The sequence below is a fragment of the Borostomias antarcticus genome (assembly GCF_949987555.1).
Source record: "Borostomias antarcticus genome assembly, chromosome: 7".
Taxonomy (NCBI): Eukaryota; Metazoa; Chordata; class Actinopteri; order Stomiiformes; family Stomiidae; genus Borostomias; species Borostomias antarcticus.
The window spans coordinates 16,727,671-16,747,878 of NC_140240.1; the positions used below are offsets into that span (position 1 = coordinate 16,727,671).

General features: G+C 42.8%; 1 protein-coding gene across 3 annotated transcripts in view; it reads right to left on the reverse strand.

Moving 5' to 3' along the window:
• map4k3a (mitogen-activated protein kinase kinase kinase kinase 3a) overlaps nucleotides 1-20,208 on the reverse strand; it is a 205,930-nt gene that overhangs the window by 55,428 nt on the left and 130,294 nt on the right. For all 3 annotated transcript variants that reach the window (XM_084441509.1, XM_084441508.1, XM_084441510.1), the window contains one exon: nucleotides 1,593-1,724. In XM_084441509.1, coding sequence (XP_084297635.1) covers nucleotides 1,593-1,724 — 132 coding nt within the window. The remainder of the gene's footprint in view (nucleotides 1-1,592; nucleotides 1,725-20,208) is intronic.

The window sequence follows — 20,208 nt, forward strand, 5'->3', positions numbered from 1 at the left end:
GGAGCTGGGATTCGAACCACTGACCCTTCGATCACTGAACGACCTGCTCCACCAACTGAGCTACAGCCGACCCGACAATCAGGTTTCCGTGCGAATCATAGCACTGAGACAGCCCTGGTCAAAGTTGTAAATGACATCAGAATTCACTTAGATAATGGTAATCTCTCTGTTTTAATGCTTCTTGATCTTTCCGCTGCTTTTGACACGGTGGATCATGATATCCTTATCGCTAGGCTTGAGAAATGGGTTGGTCTTGGAGGCCCAGTTCTAAACTGGTTTAGAAAGCTATCTACTCGGTCGTGAGTACTGCGTCTCATTTGATGATTTTTGCTCTACAGGATTTAACAGCACTTGCGGCGTTCCACAGGGCTCCATCCTAGGACCTATCCTTTTTAGCCTTTACATGCTTCCACTAGGAGCCATCATCTGCAAATACAATATTTTTATGCAGATGACACACAAATATATATAGCTGCTACTCCTAAACATCTTCAGCCAGTTGATGACCTCCTAAATTGTCTTTCCACCATCAATTTATGGATGTCCCACAATTTTCTGCAACCAAACCAAGATAAAACTGAGATATTGGTCATAGGAAATGAAACTGAAAAGTCTGTCATTGCCCATCTTGAGAGTAGAGGTCTCAAAGTCACATCTCAGGCTAGAAATCTGGATGTCATCCTAGACAGCAACCTAAACTTTGACGCACACATTAGAAATGTCACAGGCAAGGCTTTTTACCACTTAAAAAATATTGCTAAAGTTAAACCCTCTCTCTCCCGTAGCGATGCAGAGAAACTAGTACATGCCTTCATAACCAGTCGTCTAGACTACTGCAACTCACTATTCACTGGACTCTCCAGTAAAGCAATAAATAGACTGAGGGTGGTACAAAATGCTGCAGCTAGGGTTCTCACAAACACCAAAAAATATGAGCACATTACCCCTGTCCTGAGATCACTACACTGGCTCCCTATAGATTTTAGAATTCAGTTTAAAGTGTTGTTGTTGGTTTTTAAAGCTTTACATGGTCTCGCTCCTTTTTACATCAGTGATATTTTAGTATGTTATGTTTGGAAGGAAGGAAGACCTACCTGTTCAAAAGGGCATTTCCCATTGGATAATAACAATGCAGGTTTTTAATTTTGTTAGCATAATTGTTAGCATTCCTATTTTACATTATTTTCTCATGTCTGAATTTTACATTTGTGTTTGTTGTTTTTTCTGTTGTCTATTGTATTTGCATTTTGTATTTATTATGTTGTGTAAAGCACATTGAGAGGCACGTTGTGTCTGAAATGTGCTCTATAAATAAAGATAATTATTATATTAACCTCATTGGGTGGAGGTCAAACATGGGCGGATCAAACAGATACAAACTAGCCTCATTGGGTGGAGGTCAAATATGGGTGGAGAGACAAACTAACCTCATTGGATGGAAAAACGTGGGCAGAGATAAAACTAACCTCATTGGGTGGAGGTCAAACATGGGCATAGATACAAACTAACCTCTGGATGGAGGTCAAACGTGGGCAGAGATAAAACTAACCTCATTGGATGGAGGTCAAACATGGCCAGAGATACAAACTAACCTCATTGGGTGGAGGTCAAACATAGGCGGCTGCAGTTCCGCCAGCTCGATGGCAGTGATGCCCACTGCCCAGATGTCACACAGGTGGTTGTACCCGCCCTTCCTCTCCACCGCCGCCACCTCGGGTGCCATCCTGACCACGGGCAGAGAGAGAGACATGAGTGCTGGTCAGACTGCCCACGGTGGCACTGGTAAATGGTAAATGGTAAATGGACTGCACTTATATAGCGCTTTTATCCAAAGCGCTTTACAATGGCCTCTCATTCACCCATTCACACACACATTCACACACCAATGGCGGCAGCTTCCATGCAAGGTGCTAACCTGCTCATTGGGAGCAATTTGGGGTTCAGTGTCTTGCCCAAGGACACTTCGACATGTGGACAGGAGGAGGCGGGATTCGAACCGCCGACCCTACAATCATTGGACGACCCGCTCTACCACTGAGCCACAGCCGCCCCTGCCATGGCACTGGCATGGACCCAGATCAGTACTACAGGGTCTGGCTCAACAGAGCTGTACAGTAACTGCTCACAAATATGGCTATGTATATGTGAATCATCATCATCATCATCATAGTCATCATCGTCATCATAGTCATCATCGTCATCATCTCAACCTTGGGAGTGCTAATAAAATGGATTAAATAAATAAAATGTGTTCATACCATATCATCATTATCATCATAACTACAATCAATACAGTCTAAGCCCCACTCTGAAACGCTTGTTATCAGATCAATCTGGTGGTACACTTACATGTAGCTTGACAAAATGGCTGACTTCAGCATCAAGGGAGTGAGATCGATAAGACATTACCAGTATGGTGTGTTGATAGGACATTACCAGTATGACGTGCTGGTAGGACATTACCAGTACGGTGTGTTGATAGGACATTACCAGTATGGTGTTGATAGACATTACCAGTATGGGCTGAGTTTCCCAGAGGCACCGTAGCGCTACGTTCATCGTAAGCTATGGCGTTCATCATAGCGCTACGATGAACGTAGCGCTACGATGCCTCTGGGAAACTCAGCCATGGTATGTTGATAGGACATTACCAGTATGGTGTGTTGATAGGATATTACCAGTATGGTGTGTTGATAAGACATTACCAGTATGGTGTGCTGATAGGACATTACCAGTATGGTGTGTTGATAAACATTACCAGTATGGTGTGTGGATAGGACATTACCAGTATGGTGTTGATAGACATTACCAGTATGGTGTGTGGATAGGACATTACCAGTATGGTGTTGATAGACATTACCAGTATGGTGTGTTGATAGGACATTACCAGTATGGTGTGTTGGTAGGACATTACCAGTATGGTGTGTTGATAGACATTACCATTATGGTGTGTGGATAGACATTACCAGTATGGTGTGTTGATAGGACATTATGTGGATGAAATTTAAGTCTCACCAAAATGTTTTGTTTTCCTACTTGACTGTTGTTCTAACTTTGTAGTTCGTTCCTCTAGAATCAGTCTGTTAAAACTACAAATCTTCATCCTGAAACTGTGTCACTTCCTTTTTTGCGTTATAAACTATCGCTTTCGTTCCCCAGTCACTCACTCTTGCCTGGATTCACTTCCTGTGCTCGAGTCCGAATTTGCAAATCGTAACATAGAATAAACTTATTGTCTTTGTTTGAAACCAGCTTGACCGACCACTCAGCGTGTTCTACGAAATCTAAACTAAACCAAGTAAGATGTTTAATTCACAATTTGGCGACGAGTATGTTTTGGGGTGACTTCTTGGTTTCAGAATGTTTGGGCCGACCACACGGACGCGTGGTGTTCTTTTCTTGGAAGGCACGGGACCTCAACCTCGGGGATGCTATCGTAGCTGGTAGGATGTTACCCCGAGGCCCTGGTCGGTCTGGAACTTGCTGAAATCTGGTACGTCGTTTGAATCTATTTTATAGTGGTCCCTTTATTTGTTGAGCTGTGATAACTTAGACAATGGGTTTTATTCGTGCCGGTTGTTGCACACGTGTGTCCTGGTTGTTGCTTAAGCCGGCTTTTGAGCCGCATGCCCGCTTAAAAACCTGTATATAACTTAACCAGGGTTGGGTTTTTGTTAGCGAAGCATTTACAATGTTACAGTGCTAAATGGTGAAGTACTAAACAGCGTTCATACTCTCGAAAAGCCTTCTCTTTTGAATTTTTGGTTTCGGATCCGTGTTGTGGGGGTTGCCGCGACTCGATGGAGCTTTGTTATCTGAGGCTCGTTGTTTTTGTTTTTCTACTCCTGTTGTGAAGAGCACAACACGGAGATGGCTGCTACACTTCGAGAACTTTAAAACCCCGGGTGATTTGCTATTTGTTAAGTAAGTCGTGAAGGCCTTGTTAGGGGCCAGGCAGCATAGCTGCCGGAACCCTATTGTATTTGCCTATATTATTATTATTATTATTATTCTCCATCTTCCAGTGAAGTCTGACTTCCCGTGGACAAAAAATCACCAATCTTTGCACATAGCTCCAGTACTATACCCAAAGTCCTCAACCTGCATTGTAGGTCAATAAAGCTGAAGGTGGCGCTACAGCAACAAAAGTTTAAAACTTTAAAAATCATAACAAATCAGCCATAGGTGCTATCACTGTAAAACCACCATGTAAATGTAGTCCCAAGTGAGAGAAAACTTTCATACGCTCTGACCTTGCAGTAATTTTGAAGTCCATCACTCTGATTTTTTCATAAACTGTAAAACCTATCAAACCTATATCCTCCCACATTTCTTGTTCAATTGACACAAAAAATGATATACTGTATCTTCAGACTGTCCTCAACAAACGATCCTCACAGATTTTTGACATATGAAAAATTGAGCCCACAGCACAAAAGTTTTACTGTTAACAGTTCTGTATACAGTTCCTATTAATTCTCGCCAAATCAATGTCTGATCATCCTCATAAAAAGTGACAACATTGGCCACATATCCAAGATGTAGTGTGATTTTTTTTCAGAATTTTATCTCAAAAATTAAATTTTTAAAAATATGTTTAAATCTGTCCTCTGAAACCAACACTTCATACAGAGAAAACTACATTACCCACAATCCAACGCAAGCTCCACGAATCGGAGACATCGCTGTTGGCAACCCTACCTAACCTCCGCTGAGGATTACAAATGACTATTATGACTAAATCGATTGATTGGCAACTGACTGAGTACACAGCTGCTGAAGTTAATGTTCAATTATGAAGAAAAGCAAACAAAACCTGTAAAAATTAATAAACATATCTCATCCCACATTTTTCAATAATTTAACACCAAACTTGCTACACTAGATCTTCAGTCTGTAATTCACAAACTCATTGACCAGATTGTTGAATTATCAAAATCGAGCTTACAATGCATCAAAATGTTTTACAAATGTTTTACGATACGATACGAATGTACAAAATGAACATTGGAATGTCAACTTTCTTGTTGTCTTCCTATTCTCTCGCTTATTGCTCCTAAACTTGTCGGAAATTGCCTGGCCCTGCCTCATCGCTGCGTAGCAGCTTTAATTAGGGCCCGAGCACTGGCGGTGCGAGGCCCTATTGAAACTCGAAGGATTATTAGGGCCCGAGCACTGGCGGTGCGAGGCCCTATTGTATTTCGAAGGATTATTATTATTATTAGGGCCCGAGCACTGGCGGTGCGAGGCCCTATTGTATTTCGAAAGATTATTATTATTCTCCTTCTTCCAAAACAAATGCCTTTTTGGCGGCCTAAACATCGATGAAAACGGATGAAACTTTGCAGATACGTCAGTCCCGGTGAAAAATTTGATAATTCATGGGTGACGGAAATGGGCGTGGCAAAACGGCTCAAGAGCGCCCCCTGGAAAATTTCAAATGGCGAGCCCCACCTTTCAGTTTGATGTATGCGAACGAAATTCGGAGGGCATATGTATTTCATCGAGACACACTAAAATGTCTCTTGGAGCTATACCCAACATGCAACAGGAAGTCCGCCATTTTGCTCTTAATGTGCCATTTTGTCCTTGTTTTGACCATTTCCATGCCTCGTACTTCGACGAATTCCTCCTACAGATTTAATCCGATCAACTTCATATCGGGTCAGCTTCAGTTTTCACCAAACACCCTTGCCGTGGCGCCCCGCCAAAGTTTGACATTTCGCCATAAAACACGAAGTCCTCATAACTCCTCCATACATTATCCAATTTGTCCGATATATCTCACGCTTCATGACGGTTCTGTCCTGAACACATCTATGTGTCAGTATTGCGTCATACTTATAGCGCCACCTATTGGTGAAACAGGAAGTCCTCATAACTCCTCCATACATTATCCAATTTGTCCGATATATCTCACGCTTCATGACGGTTCTGTCCTGAACACATGTGTCAGTATTGCGTCATACTTATAGCGCCACCTATTGGTGAAACAGGAAGTCCTCATAACTCCTGCATACATCATCCGATTTGCACCAAATTGCTGACGCTTCGTGAAGGTCACCATCTGAACACATCTATGCGTCGGTATTGAGTCACACTTACAGCCCCACCTACTGGTGAAACAGGAAGTACTCATAACTCCTACATATGTTATCCGATTTACTCCAAATTGCTCATGCTTGATGAAGGTCGCATCTTGAACACTTCTGTAAGTCAGTATTGCGTCATACCTACAGCGCCACCTACTGGTGAAACAGGAAGTCCTCATAACTCCTACATACTTTATCCGATTTACTCAACATTTCTCACGCTTCATCAAGGTACCGTCGTGAACACATCTATGCTTCGGTATTGAGTCACGCTTAGAGCGCCACCTACTGGTGACAGAAAGTTTCTCTCAGTACTGCACACCGAAATAGCACACCCTTTAACGGCGCCACACCCCGACACGCATGGGGTGCGAGGGCCCGCTCACTGCTGCTCGCAGCCCTAGTTTTGTTTGGTTTTGTTTGTTGACTTGGATGTGTGTGTGTTCATGGCTAGATGGCGTCCACGGGTGTCTCATCGCCGTGTAGGCTACATTTGGCTGTTTGCTGCGTCCTGCGTCTTTTGTGTTTTAAGTGAAGCTGAGGCTTCTATGTCTATTGGATCCATTGTATATTTGAGTCTACACCAAGGTAGATCTGTATTTGTTGATCTTGTATCGGGATTGTAGGTCCTGTTTTTTGTTTTGTTTACTGTTAAACCCATGTTTATGCTGGGTGTTTTGTTTTATGCTGGTTTTGCTTTGTGTACGTTTGTGATTAATTTTGATGCTGGTTGCACTCTGGCTACTGTTCTTGATCTACTGTTCTTGATCTGCTCTAACTAGCTATCCTCTATGCTAGCTTTTTGTTCTGCTCCAAGCTAGCTATCTTCTCTGTTAGCTATGTTTTTCGTTGTTCTATTGTTTCAATGCTAGCTTCCACATGCTAGGTAGTTCACCGCATGTTAGCTAGTCCACCACATGTGTTTGACTTCCGGTTTTGCTGCTTGTGTGAAAAAAAAAGTAAAAAAAAAAGTGAGAGAATTCCTGTTTTCCCTTGTGGTCCACCATTTTGAGGGTCCACCATTTTGTTCTACAACTTTCTTGGCTCCTGAGTCTGCCATTTTGTTGAACAAGGGAAGAAAAAAAATAACAGGAAAAAAAAAACAAGAAAAAAAAAATCTCTCAGCACAGCAGTGATTGGTTGAGTGAACGTGTCTAGTCTTATTTATTGTCATTTTCAAATTGTTTGATCTATTTTGTTCTCATTGTTAGTGATTCTCTTTCTTTTGAAAATGGGCACTACTCCTAGCACACAACAAGGGCAAGATATTTTAATTGGTGCTGCCAGGACTGTTGCAATGAAATTTGGTCCTTCTGTTTGTGAACAAATTGCTTTATGGGCTAAAAATAGTGACTTTCCCCCTGTGTCGGGTACCTTATCTGTTAAGTTGCTAGGAGAAGAAAAGGGACAGTTGAATAAGTTTTAATTAACTAAGCTAGGTAAGAAACCACAGAATGCCATAAACTGGTCTCATTTTGCTGCCTGGGAGACGACTGCAAATAACTCTCTTGATGGAGCTGAAACTGCCCACAATAAAAAGGCAGCTAGGAAGACATCTGCCACTGCTGAAGCTATTGATGTTGAGACATTAATTCCTCCATCAGATGATGATCTGCTAGGCACATGTAGGCTGTTTCCTGATCCACACGTGGCAGGCACCCAGGCTCAACCAGCCCCCGCTCCAGGCCCTATGCACCAGGCCTTTGCCCCTAATCTAGCCCCTGCTCTGGCCCCCCTTCCTGCTCTAACACCTCAGGTACAACCCGCTGCTGTCCCACACCTAACCTCCATGTTCCAGGGCACACCCCCAGCTCCTCCGGCATCACAATTCACATCTCCTCCTGCTGACTGTTCATCTGTCACCTCTGCGCCTGCTATGTCTCAGGTGACAACTCCCTTGCCTTTAGCTGGTACTCCCTTTAGTGCACCTTTCCACTCAACCCCTGTGATTTCTCAAGCGTCGGCCCCTCTAGGTTATTACTCTTCTGACTCTCCTCCCTCCGGGCCCTCTTCCATTGACCGTATGGTTGCTTTCCCCGTGTCATACCTTCCTGCTGTGTCTCGCCCTCCAGTTGGTGTCTCTGTGACCCCTGATCACACCTTTGCCACTGCCCCACCGGCTCTGCCCCATCCCTTTGTTCCTGCTCCCGACCCACAAGATGACTGTCCAGGTTATTATCTTAGATTTGCTGGTTCTGTTGAACATCTGGTTACTGAGTTTGGTAAACTGTTCTTGCCAATAATCCGCCTGCTCAATGAACAACGTGAAGCTGAGATTAAAAGGGACTCTGCAAGCCTGCAGGCAGCACGGCTTAGGTAGTTCAAGCAACGCTTGCACTGGGCAACAACAGAAAAATGTACAGCGTCAACAATCAGGGGGGAACAGAGAGGGAATCAGGGTAATTCACAGCAAGTTTGACCGATCTAATGTCCGTTGTTATTTCTGCAACCGCAAAGGACATTTACAGAGGACATGTAGACCAAGGCTCCGAACCAGTTCAAGGAACGGAAACGAAAACCGAAAACGAACTGTATTTTACGAGTAACAGAAACGAAAACAAAATGGTCTTTAATTGTTCCAGAACAGAAACGTTAATTTGAAATCTTTAATAACGTTATTTTTTCGGTCTTTGTGGTAGGCCTATATAACTTATTATTTTTTTTTTTTTAATAGAAGAAAGCTGAGCCTTTTATGGCCGAATAGGCTAAATTAAATGTATAAAATTTGTAGCCTACATCTTGTCCTGTTTTTGTAATGTAGCCTAGGCCCCTAAATCTGTTATTTCACAGTCAGGATCTTAACCCTCTTAGCGCCAAAGTCGCATTTCTGCGACAAGCTGCGTTACTGAGTAAAACAGTGATTTTATGATATTTACACGCTGAAACCTCGATTTTCCCGCCACCACTAGATGGCAGACATGTATAACTTTGCTCTTGATTCAGTATGACACCATCTTCCAATGCAATATATTTGAGAAAATCTCATTACGAGTTCCCTATTTTATACACGGGGCGCGCCAGCGCTCCTAAATACCATATGTTCTTTAGGACGGCATATTTCTGAAATAGTTTGACCTAGAGACAAGCGTTTTTTTAACTGTAAAAGTAGACAAATTGCGCTGTCTGGCAAGCTTCGGTTTATCCATTTGTGTAGCCGACTTCCGTATTTACGTCCAACCACAAAGTTGTAAACTATGGGGATAGGTTGCTTTGCCTGGTGCAGTAGCCTACTTTGTCTATCCCTGTGGATGGAGATATACAACTACTCGAAAATACCAGGATGGAGAGTTCGATTGCAAGATGGCCTACCGTCTAAAGTTGAGTTTTTGCGTCGTGTTTGTACAAATAACACATCCCACGTACAACAAAATAATCTCGACAAATCTAGCGACTTTTCCTGGTCATTTGGGAATGATTGAGATGACAAAGCCCTGCGCATTCCGTGGTTCACGTTACAACCGATTTCACCAGAGCTGAGGGTAAGTCTCATCCTCTCCATGACACTCGGCCAGTCTGACTAGATAGCGTCATATTTCAAGCTCAGACACCGTGGCCACTCGGAGGAAGAGCAGCCTGCAAATGAATCGCGCGCGCACAACTTATGACCAATCACAACAATGATTTTGTACAGTTACAGTAAGCACAGTATATTTATAGATATGTTTTTGTCCTCTCTCACGTTTACTATAAATACACACGATGACTGTTCATTCAGTTGTGGGTTGAGCGGAGCTGAGCAGAGTTATTGAGAGAGCGAGTCAGCAGAATTGAGTAGATTATTGCGTTGGAAAAACGCCAAATGGCTGCCATAAGGTTCAATTGTGAGCAAGTTTTGGATGATATTTGTCCATGGGGCTGGTAGAGAAATCAGAGATTGAGGATTACTGGGCACAGTTTTGGCCAACTTTTACACCTGGATTTGGCAAAGTGATCTAGGAACAGATTTGAAATCATCCTGTCATTTCTGCATTTTGTAAACAATGATGAGAAGGCCTATGTTGTGAGGGGACAGCAGGGCCAGTGTGGGGTGGCTCTGTGTGCTGTGTCTTGCAATGAGAGGAACCACACTCTGAAAAACTAAACAGTGTCACCTGGATAGATAGGTACACTGGATAGATAGGTACACAGGCCTCTGCGGCTAAGAGACGTTTCTGTTTACTTGAGTGATGCTACTATGTGGCATAGTAATTAGTTTGTTTACTACTGTTGGCTTACCATTTACTGTTTTCCTGTTCATTTGATATTTGGATAACATAACAAATGGACAGAAGTGGGGAAATTTGTTGAAATAAGTTCAAATTGATTCAAAATATCCCATATTTCCTTGAAAAATTGCTTAATTCAAGTTGGCCGCCACGCTATGACATCATAATATGCAAATTAGTTGGATAAATTTAGACCCAACATCAACTTTGGATCATTCTCAACATTTGTCTCATTTACAGTGAGTCTCTATCTCTAACCACTTTAAAGCCACACTCTTTTGAAATTTAGATGTCAAAATATTGTTTAAAAAAAAGCTAAGATGCATGACTATTCTTGATGTTTCCCAACCACTCAGCGGCAGCCACTTTGCATGCGTTGCGCAGGCCTGTCACACACTCTCCTTTGTTTGCCTGTGCAAAACAGTATTTCAGCCTGTCCTTACAGCTTATTACTTAGCAAAGATATCAATGTGATGTATTTTGTTTAATTGAAGAAGAGTAGGCTAGCCTATAGCCTGTAATGTTTCAGTAGGCTAAAACTAGATTTCACATAAAGGCCGCGGATGTCAGAGAGGGCAATAACGTTCGAAGGCAAATTTATTCCAACATTGGTCCACAAAGAATGATGCAAATAATAAAGTGAAATAAATAATAGCCTACTGTGCAAATATAATGTTTAATATGGACCTGCGTGTCTGCAATAAAGTTCCTCTATCTTTATAACCAACATTCAGCGGAAGCCAATTTTCACTCGTTGCGCATCTCACTCCAAGTATGGTTTGGCTATTTGAAACACGGAGTACTTTGTGACAGTTGCTTGGATGTATACTGGTATGCATAAACCTATGTTTTGCTAATTTATTGGTCTGCCTCCTTCAGAGTTCAACTCGGCAATTAGGCTGTGAAAGCGAGCGCGCCTCTTAGAATCTAGTCATAGCCTAATAGCAGAATAAAATAGCTTGCAGCAACAGTAGGCTACAAGAAAATATTTTAAAAAGCATGATGAGCTATGGTGATGACTTATGATAGACCTGCGCATAGTTTACGGTGTGGATTAAGGGCATACGGGAATAGGACTAATGTTGCGTATTTCTTGTAAAATAATCAACAAGGCTACACTACAGCACACATCACCAAGGCTAATATTGTTGGCCATAAGGCCACCACAACCCTAGACTTGTTGATTAGGTTATACCTTACAAGAAATACTGTAGGCCTATAGAGTCTTAATAGGCTAACACCCCCGGAACGGTGAACGGAACGTTATTTTTCGTTCTTAACCGGTTCAGGAACGCTATGTTGGTGGCGGAACACGAGAACGGAAACGTTAAAAATGCTGGTTCTGCTCGGAGCGAACCGATTGAAAAATAATTTAGTTTTTAAGCCCTGATGTAGACTATACGGTAGAGTACAGAAGTCTTCTGTCAGTACTCCACAGGGTGGTGGATTCTGACTAGATGGGACAGATAGATATTTCAGTAGGGAAAGTCTAGGGAGAGTGAGGGTGTACGTGACGGGGGGGGGGGGGCAGAAGAGAAAAATCATTCATATTTGTCAATATCTTAGTCTGATACATATTGTCTAACAACCCAATTTTGAAAAAAAATAATAATTTTGTTCTGTTTAAGATCTCATGTTTATAGCTGATTTCCGATGCACATTCATTGGGTTCTGAGGTTTTACAAACAACTGTCGTTCCTGGACTGCCGGATAAATGCCACACCGGTTGGAACCGCAAGTATTTGAATAATTTGAGATGACTGCCAATTAAAGTTGTGTTAGATGATGCTAACCTCACACTCAATTCACTGTATAATTATTGTCATATTAACCTAATATGCTCAGATCTGCTTTGCTAACTAGTTTTCAGAGGTGTTGTGATTCCAACGGAACTAATATAATCCAGACTAAGAAGGTAAAACCACCACACAATATCATGGTTCACAGTCTTTAACTAATTGGACATATTCTTGGAATATTGAAAAAAAAAAAAAGACATCCCTCCAATTTATCAAAACTGTTTTCTATGATTCATTTTGTTATGTTTATGTACCTCCGGCACATAATTTCTAAGAAGACCTGGTGTTAACCACAAGGGTGATCAGAAATTGAAACGTCTTTTATTTTGTCTCTTTTATTTTGTCTGTCTTTTATTGTATGTAAACTGACCATGCAGCTCAGTCTGTGCGTCTGACAGCCCACAGAGATAGCTGTATGGTAAAACAGATATTTCACTTGTTGTTTCTGAGTTTGGTTACAGAGGACAGGCACGGGACGAGAGATGGAGGCTACTCCAGGAATTGGATACTCACACCAGGTGACTCTCCAGCAACAGGGGTAACCTGCTTCCCATACAGATGGGCTGACACCTTGGTTCGTGGGATGCATGGTCAAACACCTCAACTCCACGTTGCCCGACTGACTGTGGGAAAAAAAATAGGTATGACCTAGACTAGAATTAAGGATAGTAACCAAGTGGTTGTCAGACCCAAGGAACCATCACGTCCGAAGCGTGCTCAAAACTCTGTCCTCAAACGCAGAAATGTGGTTGTTAAAATTTAGCTCAACCTGCAACACCCCTAGTGTTCACTTGAGAAAGGTTTAGATAAATTATATTTGTTCAGACTTTGAGAATCGCATATGAAGCTATTCATTTACTGTTATTTGGTTTGAGTAATGCATTTTTTTTTTCCATCTGTTCACCCTGACAACCCTGAATTTTTGCTTTCACCCTTAGGGGGCGTTGTTTTACATAATGTGTTAGGTCTCCCCTGTTTAAATTATCAACTTCTTGTTAGAAACAAGGAGTCATGGTTTGATGACACGAAAGTGTTGTTTTATTTTAGGAAATGGACACAGAATTTCTAAGAACTAAATCCAATTGGTGCGTGAGCAGGTTGATTACCTTGGTCACGTAATAATAATAAAAGAATGCACTGCTTGGGACTGTAGGCTACTGCAGAGCCTATCCCTGATTTTTGTATTTCTGACTCCAAAAAGACTTGACTCTGTTAAGAGGAGTGTCCTACTTGAAATCAGTGGCAGCTACCACTGGCACTGTTTAAGACCTAGTAGCACTGCGCACGCTGTTTTGTCCATGTCCTGCATGCTGTGTCTGTTCTTCTTTTACAGGGAGAAACATCACACCTGCACCCAGCAAGGCTGCTGCTTTATCAGAATGTACTGTTGACCGTGTCTAATGTTCCATTTCAAAGATGCACTGTTCTTAACTCTGCTTCCTCCTCCAGAAGGCGGAGAGACATGACTGTCGACCTAGTGGAGGAAATTAATAAGCCACGCTCAAACCTCTCAGATATTCTCCTCTCTCACCCTGATTTTGAATGAATGCTCATTTCAAAACTAGCATAAACTTTACTGCATCTTTCATGCTTTCAGTATGTTTTCAAATTAGCACACTGACCAGATCATGTTTCAAAAGAACGGGGTAGTAACGGATGTTAACAGATATTGCTTTACACCAGAGTTCACTGTTTTATGCAGAACAGGGAGACCACACCAGACCAGAGGACTGGCTCTACATGAGGTCATTCAGTCAGTTAGTTATATATAGTCATTGCTAAAGCTGCGGTGCTCTCCTCTTGCTCTCCTGTTTTGTCTATCCTGTCTCTCTCATCTGTGGATTCACAGGTCTCTCCTCCCATGTCTCTCAAAGACACTGACGACCTGCAAGACTCTGCTCCCCGTATTAAATCCTCACTAAGGGAAGGCGACCATTCCGGACGCCAGAGAGGACTTCCTTCATCATCTCCAACCAGGCCAGTGGGTTGTGATCGGAGACCTTAAACCAGAGTGCCCGTTGGCTGGGCCCGTACCAGATCCTGCAGCCGACCCAGACGTAGCAGAGAGGACTTTGTTGGTACACGCCAGCCACTGCAGGCTGGTTCCGAATCAGGACGAACACAACCGGCCCAAGGATTCCAACAACCAAGATACAAAACACCCTGTGTCACCAACAGGGCGAAAGCTCACTCTCTGGTCTCCTAAGATGAGGAATCAGACAAAGAATAACACACTACCTTTTCCTCATTGCTGTCATGATGACAACTTTGACCGCCACCCCAGCAACACACAATCATAATCCAACCACACTCCCCCTCACACACCCACTCACACCCTCCCTGAAAAGGAACTCGAACCATTTCTCTCCTGAAACTGAAGCAATTGAACGAAGGAAAAAACAAGATCTACACACCCCAGTATTCGTTTGTCCTATTGAACGTTGCACTCCACTTGACTGTTGGGTCTATACGGTAGACGAAGATGGATGGAAGATACTACATTCTGCATATGTGACCGCCGCTGGTAATTTGGTCCTCAACTAGGCAAAGGTCATTTTTCAGTTTTTTACAGATTATGAAAGTGCAGATTGTAAGCTTTCAAATGAGGTCTCATACATTGAAATCTGAACATAGTTGAAGAAGATATGCTTATTTGAATGCTAGTACTGCCAAATCAACTTAGCTGAGAAATCCTCCTCCAAAGTTCTCCAACATTTTCACACCTGACTGCCAGGTAATGGACGTGAACAATAGCCTGGTAACCCCACCCCCAGCCACTCCCCCATTGGACGATCTGTCATTATCTGTCAGAGTGGCTGTCAACTTGGGGTATTAACTGAGAGTGGCTGCCAAGTGGGGTGCTCTCTCACTGATGACCCCACACTCTTTGAGTCAGTATTAATCTTGCTCTCAACTGCATTCACAACACAATATAAGATGAAGTTCAAATGTAGCGTTCTTTATTGTCACATACATGATATAAAGTACAAGCATAAGTAGTAAAGTGTACAAAAAAAGGCAACAGTCTAAGTGTTAAAGTGTACAGTCAGTTGTCTGTTTTATAGACAAGGTGCATAGTGTTCATAGTGATCAAGTGTACAACAAAGTAATAACAGTCCCCAGCTCAATACTCAAGGTAATAACAACAGTACTCAGCTCAGTATTCAATATTCTGACAATGCAGTCTGTGCAAGTGTGGGCAAGTATGTGCAAGAGAACAAGCAACACTTCAGTATACAAACAGGAAAAGGCTGTGGCCTTTCTCCTGCAGTGCTGTCCGTCCTGATGATCTGCAGTGAATCTACAAGCGGACAGTCTTGTTCTGAGCTGCTGTGGAGTTTGGCGGGGGACATGTGACGTCTCGTCCCTCATCAGAGCAGAACTCTCCGATCCTGTCAAAGAGATACGTCTGTCTGGCCATGTCCAGTCCGGGTGGGGCTTGCACAAGAAGACCTTCTCTGGGGGGCAGGACATCAGGCTTGCGCAGCAGCTGAAACTCGACTGCCGGTGCATCACAGTGTTCTCTGGCCACAACCATGCCAGGTCTCTCAGCATCAAAACTGCAATAGAATAGAAGGAAGAAAGTACATTAAACTATTGCCCACAGTACTGGCACTCCATATAGATAAAATAGTACCAGAATGTGTTGATTAAATAGACTAGCTAATGCATGATAATTACCTGAAGTGCTGGTAACTCGTTATCTGTGGGAGTGCCCGGAAGTAGGGTTTCAGGTGAAGCTTGTGCATGGTCCGCCAAGCACAGTACCACAGCACAAAATTGTTCTTGTTTTGTCCACGGCAGTTGTCACAATGTAGGTCCACGTGTGTTTCTCCAACTCCATAGTTGTTGAAGAAATGATGCACGTAGTTGATGACTGCATTGCTGCTTCGGCATCCCCTCACAGCAGACACCAAAAATGCCACACGTGCGCGGAGTCAAAAAGTACATGGGTCCTGGCTGAAGAAGGTCAGAAAGGAAGTGGACCTTGGACAAAGGAAAAAATAGGAAGAAAAGGAAAAGATGAGATGCATTGAAAATCAAAAACACACCTGTAACCCTAACCCTACCACATCACAACACACTCATCATAGGATGAACGTATTCTCACCTGTTGTGCAAAATCAAAGCTGTAGTGCATAGTGATCTTCTTGCTGGCTGGTATGGAGGGGCCAAGGGAGAGCTGCAAATCCTCACAGACCTGGAGCTTGTTTTTGCTCATCCTGTAACCAAAACAAAAAACAAAGGTGTCAGACTACCATACCTCTCATGCTCTCTCATTCTGTTTCTCTCTATAATATATCTACCTAGCTAGATATTAGCTGCCTCGCTGGCTAGTTTAGGAACAATGGGCTAGCTCACTAGCTAGCCATGTCCCTGTGCTAGGCAGCTGGCTGGATATTAGCTGCCTCGCTAGCTAGTTTAGGAACAAAGGGATAGCGAACTAGCTATAGCCATGTCCCTGTGCTAGGTAGCTGGCTAGTTTAGGAACGAAGGGACAGCTCAGCTAACTAGCATGTTAGCTAACGTTAGCTAGCTAGCCTTTGTTAGTTAGTGCTAGTGCCTTTGTTATGCTAGCTAGACTTAGTCACTTGTTTAGAAAGGAGCTACTGCTAAACAACTAACATTAATGCAATGTAAACAGCACAGATAGTATAAAGATAGCTTACCCCAAAGCAAAGCAGAATGCTTGGCGGCAGACAACAGTGGTGTGAATCTGGTACGTCGTTCGACGCAACTTTCGCTTGGTAGCAACTTGCTTTGTTGATACAGTCATCTCTGTATCACAGGTCATCAAGAATAAAACTCTGTGTACGAACGAGTCCTGCTCTGCTGGAGTTTTAGCTGCTCTTAAAACTCTTTCCATGTCCTGGATGCCATCCCCGTCTTCTCTTTAGCAAAAGCTGTAGCATCCATGGTTAAACTTGGGACTGAATGTAAACAAAGCCGGCGTGTTGGGGAGGGGTGGGGGGGCGGAGAACCCGGAAGCAATAGCCAATGAAACCAAATCATGCTAATCGATCTGCCCGCCCCCAAACCCGACTCGAAATCAGCTAAAAACGAGCTTAGTTTGCAGACTAATTATACGTATTTCGTGAACCTAAAACTGTTGTCTGTTATAGTAAGTGGGTTCTTTACAACTTCAACTTTGGTAATACAAAACAAAACAAAAAACGAAAAAAAACTTTTTATTTATTTATTTTGCCCCCTAGCGCATTTCGGGGTTTGCCGAGTTGCGGACCAAATCACCAGCCGCTGTCACATATGTAAGATTTGAAAGCAACAAACGATTTTCAGGTTCTACTGTTGTAACTGTGACTGAAGTTTGGTTTAGAGCGGGTATACAGGTATTGAAAATTCATAATTATGGAGTTGACATTTGTAGATGTTCCAGACTATCCTCAGGGTACCGTGTTTAACTGCTCTGCATCTAACTACATCAACCAAGTAAATTGCACATGAAAAGACATCCTAATGGAGCTATTAGTAGGCTATAGTCCGATTTTGCATCTAAAATGAACTACTCTAACTATTGGATTTGAAAATTATATACCTCTTAGTACCTCTGCACCCATATTTTACCAAATTCCTTTAACCCAAGCAGATAATTACATAATGACTGGCAAGGTTTAGCTACTCATATTTCCTACACTCCTGGACAATCCTTTGCTTGTCATTTTCATTATTATTTTTTTTAGATAGACTAAGTAACTCCCATACAGGGATTGAAGAGGCTATTCTAAACAAATTAACACTAGAGGTTAATGAGAATCATAAACCTAATAATTTCTCTCATCTTGTTCTATTCAAGGTTACGCAGTTTTCTGAAATAGCCGGACCAAGATTAAATTCATAACTCACAATATTCAAGCCAAGTAGATAATCATGCACCGAGTACTAGGTTAGCTTGCACAGCTGTATCTACTACAGTTAATTGGCAAAATTCAATGACCATTTCTGGATTAAAATGTCAAATTGTCGATTGCATCATTAAAGCACAAACAAAATTGCACCCTCAGGAAGTGGAACTTCAAAAGCAAGTTGGCCAATTCAAAGTAGTACCTCTTCAACAAGTTACAGCCTGTATTGATATTTTCAGATACAACACACAAATTAGGACACAAATGAATGATCTAGGCACTAGCTCCTGCGTTGCTCCTATCTACAAATTTTTATATCAAGGTTCAGCGATAGGCCTTCCAAAAGGTGTATTTTTAGTCTGTGGCGATACAGCTTATTCAACCCTAAATATCAACAGTATAGGTAGATGTTATCTTGCTCATTTAATTCCCATGATTAGGAAGGTGGATAACGCTGAAATGCAGGTAATTTATCAACAATCAAATTCTAGACACCGTAGAGCTATATCACCCTTTCAATTTATTTTCGGTGTATTCTATCCTAACTATGGCATATATAACACCCAGACTGAACTCATGATTCTCTCCACTGTCTTGGCAGACCACTTGAATGCATCGGACAGAGTAATTTCAGCCTTAGCTAAAGAAGTAAATGAAATGAAACCAGGCCAGGTCCAGACTGGCTTATGTGTGTTGGCTGGCTTGTTTCTGTGCGGGACTGGTAGGACGGTAATGTCTGATAAATAAAGATGGGTCTTGTTACCTGGACACATCAGTTCCAATGCTTCCAATGCTAATCCAGCACAATAAGAGCGGGATAGCCAGTTAGCTCATGGGCTCACACAACTAGCAGCAGCTTCCATAACATTAATGGTAGCGGTCAGTGGCTAAAGCAGTTACACTGATGATAACATAAAGTCATCCCCACCAAGAACCCCGGTCTCCTGGGTGGGAGTCCAATGCTCTCACCACTACTCTACTTGTGCAGTGGAGATTGGTGGTTGATTTTGGTGTGCTGGGACTACTGCCTCTTGTGGTGCCAACAGAGAAATGCAGGCCAACATTGTCCGCAGTAACGGAGGGAGAGAGGGAGGGAGTGATAACCAGATGAACGCTATACTAGGTGCGCTGGCTTACAGCCACGCACAAAAAAGCATCAATACATTAAGCTAATTTCTCCATCACCGCCTAAAGCTGTGCCAGTCAACAGTCAGTGTAATCACTGAAAATAAACCACATAGGTGTAGAGCGACTGGTGCATCACATCCTATACCAAAATTAATTACTATAGGATTTGAAGTGTCCTACTCCTATTGTAATGAGGACTGTCTGTCTATAATGCAATAGCGTACCGTGGGGTCTTCCACAGGGTCTTCTCCGACATTGTTATTACTCCCAATGCCCCCCAACCCCAACCCCCCCCCCCCCCCTGCCCGCACACCCCGTACACACACGCAGATAGGGAGAGAAACTACGCACGTAGGGGTCAGTGGAGTCTGGTGGATCCTAGAACCGGGTAAGCCAGGACCAACGAAGCATGCACGCACGCGCAGCGCGCACAATTTTTTGGGGGGTGCGCAGTCAAAGCATGCCCTGATGGGTTTCACAACACCAGAAGGGCGCTGAGCATTGGCATTTATATGTAAAAACATACAGGAAAACTATAGTAGCCCAGGCTACTGATGTTTTTTTAAACACATCAACAAAGGCCAATAATTTGAGAGCGAGCGAATAAGAGGGCAATATTTAGGCCGAAACAACCAAGCTTTTAGGGACACACTAAATAAACTACAGAGCCATTATGACAACAATGGCCAAGCACCACAAAGAGAATGACAGGATAAAATACACCCCCTTAGGACACAGCACTCAATAGCCTACTCCCCTACTTCACTAATCAGTGTTTAGGCTACTAGCCTACTAGGGGTATTAGCCCACCGCTCCAGGTCTTGATTTGGTCTTGATTTGATTTGGTCTTGACTTCCGTAAGCTAGAATCATTTTATCTGGCCTACAATGTTAAGTGAATAACGAGCTACAGATGTGGGAAGTTAGAAATGTCACATGCTGCAGCATTTCACCTTCGCGGCAGGGAAATCCCGTTGGAAATCTCGTGGGATTTCAGACGGGTGTTATTTCGTTTTAGTGATGCACCACCGCCAGGTGGGCTCAGTGTTTTTCTCCTATAGTCTACGAATGAAGCATCATTAAATTTCACATTCTTTAATTTAAATGCTCTGTGGTAAAGCACT